Source organism: Pelmatolapia mariae, linkage group LG20, assembly GCF_036321145.2.
Source record: "Pelmatolapia mariae isolate MD_Pm_ZW linkage group LG20, Pm_UMD_F_2, whole genome shotgun sequence".
In the NCBI taxonomy this organism is placed as follows: Eukaryota; Metazoa; Chordata; class Actinopteri; order Cichliformes; family Cichlidae; genus Pelmatolapia; species Pelmatolapia mariae.
In genome coordinates, this window is record NC_086244.1 from 38,626,923 (window position 1) to 38,631,559 (window position 4,637).

Consider the following 4,637-nt stretch of genomic DNA (forward strand, 5'->3'; position numbering starts at 1 on the left):
AATCTTAAAGTTTATTCCATCCAGCATTCACTTTCAGGAAACTATAACTGAGGATGTGTTCCCTGCTAGTGAAATGAAAATATTTTGTCTTAATTCTGGGAGTGGGACTGCACCTCATACACTCCCCTTTTAGTTTTATAACTGATTGTATTCCCACATTACACCCTTTTTGTTCTCATTTTCGTGCCCACACCCTTCTCTATTCTTACTTCTCATTAGTACCTGCTATCAGTCATAAGTCTGCCATGAAGCTTTTCCCAAACTCCAGTCTCAGACACGGATAGAAACACTGACAATCTAAGTGAAGACGTGGTTCAGATTTTACAGCTAGAAACAAAAACCAGTTTCTATAGCTAAATTATATTCCCTCTACTTAACTACTGAATGGTGTTTTGATTGTTCTGTTTTTATAACTCAGCTGTTTTGAGACTTACACTTAGTGACATTGCCACTTTGGTGGGGAGGTGTGCAGACACAGGCAGCCATACAGCCAACCTCTGCCTGCTAGGCTTCAACAGACCCTGTGCACGAGGAAATGCTAACTTCCTGTTTTAAGACCGGATGTAGGGTTGTACATTTCCAGTAGCTTTTTTTTTGCAGTCAATTGCTACTGCGAAGGTGGACTCAAAAATCATGTCCAAAATACGAAAACGGAGAGATTACATTAAGTTACAAAGAGCAGAGGGTGGGACCACTCACCAATGCTGTGTCATAACAAAATCAAATGATCAATTTTGATGTTTGAAGCGTGTAGATTGATTGTTTGTTTACATCACTCAGCACAAGCAGAACTGCATTACTGCATGCAGAAGACACATCATCCACACAGAAGCATATCTCTGTATAGTGACAGTTCTTATGATTTAAACAGGCAAATGTTCAGCATTCAAACTACAGATGAACAATAGTCAAAGCCAGATGTTTCTCCGTTATATCGATATCAGTACACACCTACACAGCATGTCAACAAACTGTGAAAAAAAGCCACAGGATATAAAAAAATACACGAATGATTGCTGGTAAGGGTCTGTTAGTATTTACGAAGGGTATGTTGTGACTTATCTTCACAATTACAGTGGTCCCTCGCTATAACACGGTTCACCTTTTGCAGCCTCGCTGTTTCACAGATTCTTTTAGTGCGATTTTGCATGCTTTTTTTAAATTTTTTTTTAAAAAACGTGTTCTGCGTCCTGATTGGCTGTAGATAATTGTCGATCTCCTCCTCCTTAATTGCTTAAATTAAGCAATTAAGCTTAAAGTTAAATTCATTAGTTCTAAAATCTGTCATTATTATTTATAGAAAAACAAATATACTGTATGTTTATTTCTCACATAAATGTTTGGGACTGAAAACAGGTTTTGATCTTTGGTTTCATTCTATAATGGACTTTTTTTTCTTTTTTACGAAGGTTTGAACTTTGAGAGTGTTTAAACAAGAGAGAAAAGTGTGAAATGTTTCATGCCTGTCTGAGAAAAGTGTATAAAGTGTGTAGTGACGGGTTTTACAGCCTTAAAACATCTAAAATAATTGTAAAAAATAAAGTTGGCTACTTCGCAGATTTCACCTATCGCTGGTTATTTTTAGAACATAACAGTCAGTTCAGTCAACATAAACGAGGGAACTCTATATACAAATACTGAGAAATTTCAATCCCTTCTCTCTTTTGCTCTGAGGCGCAAGGGAAAAATATCGACAAGTCGATGAACATCATCTACAGATATATTCGGTAAATGCTCAAGACATCTTGAGAAATGTAAATCGCCGGTTGAGTCATCCATTTGGTTGACTTTTTTTTGGAAAACCCGACCGTAAACAAGACGCGAATATCACACCGGAAACGAAGCGCCCTACAAGAGTGTCCCCACCGGAAGTAGCATATGCTAAGGTGCACATAGTCTATTGATCTCATTTTACTCACTGATCTGGACCTCTCAAGGTCCTAGGTTTGGTGCTGCAGTGCAGTTGGTCATACTAATGGCTTATCCAGGCTTGTTGTAAATGAAATTCTATTTATCTATTTGGCAGCACTAATTAGCAGATATCTTGGAAGTGTTACACGGAGATTCTGAATCTATCTGTCCAAACATCTCAGAAACAGTTTTAACAAAAGCTGAAAATCTGAACCTTCAGTTAGTCGGGATGCTTTGCAGGACTGATATCAGATCAGTGTAACTAATAAAGTGACACTTGGGTGTAGCTTCAACGGAGCTGGTCTCCTAGGACAAAAACACAGTGACATGTTCTGTCCTCTTGTGTGTGCGCATCTGTCAGGAGTTGGAAATGCTGAAGGAAGTGTCAGAAGCTTCTGAGTGCATGAGCGAGGAGGTAAAGCAGCTTCAAGCACAGCCTCGCTACTGGAGCCGTCAGTTTTAATACTCACACTCATATTTAGAGTTTGTTTAATATTTGTTCCCTCTTTCTTCTCAGCTAAATTAATGATGTTGTTTAGAGTGACAGACTCATCATGGAGGAGGGTCTGAGCTGTGGTTGTGTTAAGACACAGACAACACAGCTATCATTACAGGACCACACACCTCTTTCTTTAACTGTGAGGGACAGAGAGAGGTGTGTGTTCACTGGAGTCATACACCCTGTTTTAATATGAGCATGACTGACATGTTGGGAAAGTAGTGCACTCAGTGTCAATGTAGAGATTTGTGAATTTCATTAGTGAATAAATGTTTTTGGACCCTTCAAGGCTGAAAGCGTTTGTCACACTCATATCACAGACATCTGACGTCATCTTGTCGGCCAAACTGAAAATAACAAACAAACAAACCGCCCACGAGTAACACTTCTACACATTGACCTCCACAGAAATGTGTCACTGTTAAAGCAGGTCATTTTAATGTTGTTGCACACTCAGTCGAAGTCTGAAGAATCTACAAACTGTGAGTCGAGATTTTTTACATCATTTTTGGAGAAAGCATGGATGACATTAAACAGACAGTTGTTATGCTTCTATGTTTAATCACAATTACTTAAACTGGCCTGCATCATTTTACACTCAGTGGTCACATCACATCTCACTGCTGTCAAAGAGTTCATTAACTTGGCACAGGTCAGCAGTCATGCTTCCATAAGGACTGAAGCAGGCTTTGAAGTGTGCTCCAGTTGAGAGTCCTCCTCCTCCACGGCTCTCTGTCCCTTCAGCAGGTCGATGCCAGCAACGGAAGCTCTTTCAGTCAAAAACCTTTGCTGACCAGCCAGTCCTTCAACTCCTTATCGAAGTGACCTTTGACCTTCAGGGTCATGGTGACCTCGTTGACCTGTGTAGGTAGCTCTTTCCCCGTCACCTCCTGCAGGTACTGCCTCACGTCCTTCTCCAGAGCCCAAATGTCGCCCTCCACTTTCCGTATCAACGTTAATTTCCGGTTGCTATTGGTCACGTCGGTATAAATCGGGATGTTGTGCATGCGGGAGCGGCGGATCATGTAGGGCAGAGGCGGCGGTGAATCCGCAGGAGGGATCCAGCCCGATGGGGTAGGACCGGTGTGTTTAGGCGGAGTGGGAATCCGTGATGAGGGGATGAGCCGCTCAACGTACTTGTATTCCTCCGTGGACTCTATTATCGGCGACCGATTATATTCTGGAGCAGCATTACTCACAAACCGGAGCCCGGAAGCAGAGACAGGAGCCCCCGGAGTCCTGCAGCACAGGCTGGAAGGTCCCAGCCACGCTCTGCGGAGCACGGTAGATCCGAAGAGGGCCGCCATGATGTGGAACGAGGTGACGAGCGCGACCCGGAAGTAGTGTACAACTTCCGGTACGAGGACTTTCATAGAAAAATAAAAGGACTTTTCCTTTTATTTTTATTTATTTACTAAATTATTAAAATATTTATTTTTACTTATTTATTTTGATAAAATAAATAATTTGTTTTTTATTTATTTAAATAAATAAATAAAAATAAAAGGAAGAGAGACACGTTCACATTAACTGAAAGTGTCAAATATGAAAACATTGTTTATTTATATATTTATTTATTTATTATGCCATAATTATTAACAGTAGTTCAAAAGCCTTATTATATTAATGTGGACGGCGACCTCAGCTTATCCTTGTTTTATATCTCATGTTTATATCTCATGTATATATGGCTTGACGCTCATGTACAGTTGTATGATTCAAAAATTCAGCCTTCAGACCGCGACTCTATTTCAGACAGTTCCCTCTACTCAGCTTGGTTTGATCTCAGAAAAAGCAGCTATCTCATCCAGTGGGAAACCTTCTGTATACTAGAGGAGCCTTTCCAAAGAAACTGGTTTAAACAAAAGGACAGGAGAGCTAAAACAGTCTGTTCGAAACAAAGGTTCAACTGAGGGGTTGCTCTTAGACCCAGTATAAGATTAGAATAAATACATTGTAATAAATAAAAATCTACTCAAATAAATATATATGGAGCAGGGAAATTTTATTATGGTAAAAGAAATAGATGACAGATTTTAAAAACAAAATGTTGAAACTGTTTTGGGTTCTAATCATATAAATAGACAGTTTTTAGGTTATATAAAAAAACTTTAAATTGGTCCGAATCGATCATAATGGGAACAAGATGTTGAAAAATCCCTCCTGAACATGCATCTGAACAGACCCAACAGAGCACCTCAGTAAAGGACTTCTTATCATTGCTGGC

The 4,637-nt window shown here is 39.9% G+C and overlaps 1 protein-coding gene across 1 annotated transcript; it reads right to left on the reverse strand.

Annotated features, from left to right (window-relative positions):
- Positions 1–2,831: 2,831 nt before the first annotated feature.
- mrpl49 (mitochondrial ribosomal protein L49) lies at positions 2,832–3,737 on the reverse strand. Its single transcript, XM_063464419.1, has one exon. It carries the CDS (start codon positions 3,715–3,717, stop codon positions 3,187–3,189), a length of 531 nt encoding a protein of 176 aa, XP_063320489.1. The 5' UTR covers positions 3,718–3,737; the 3' UTR covers positions 2,832–3,186.
- Positions 3,738–4,637: the final 900 nt, after the last annotated feature.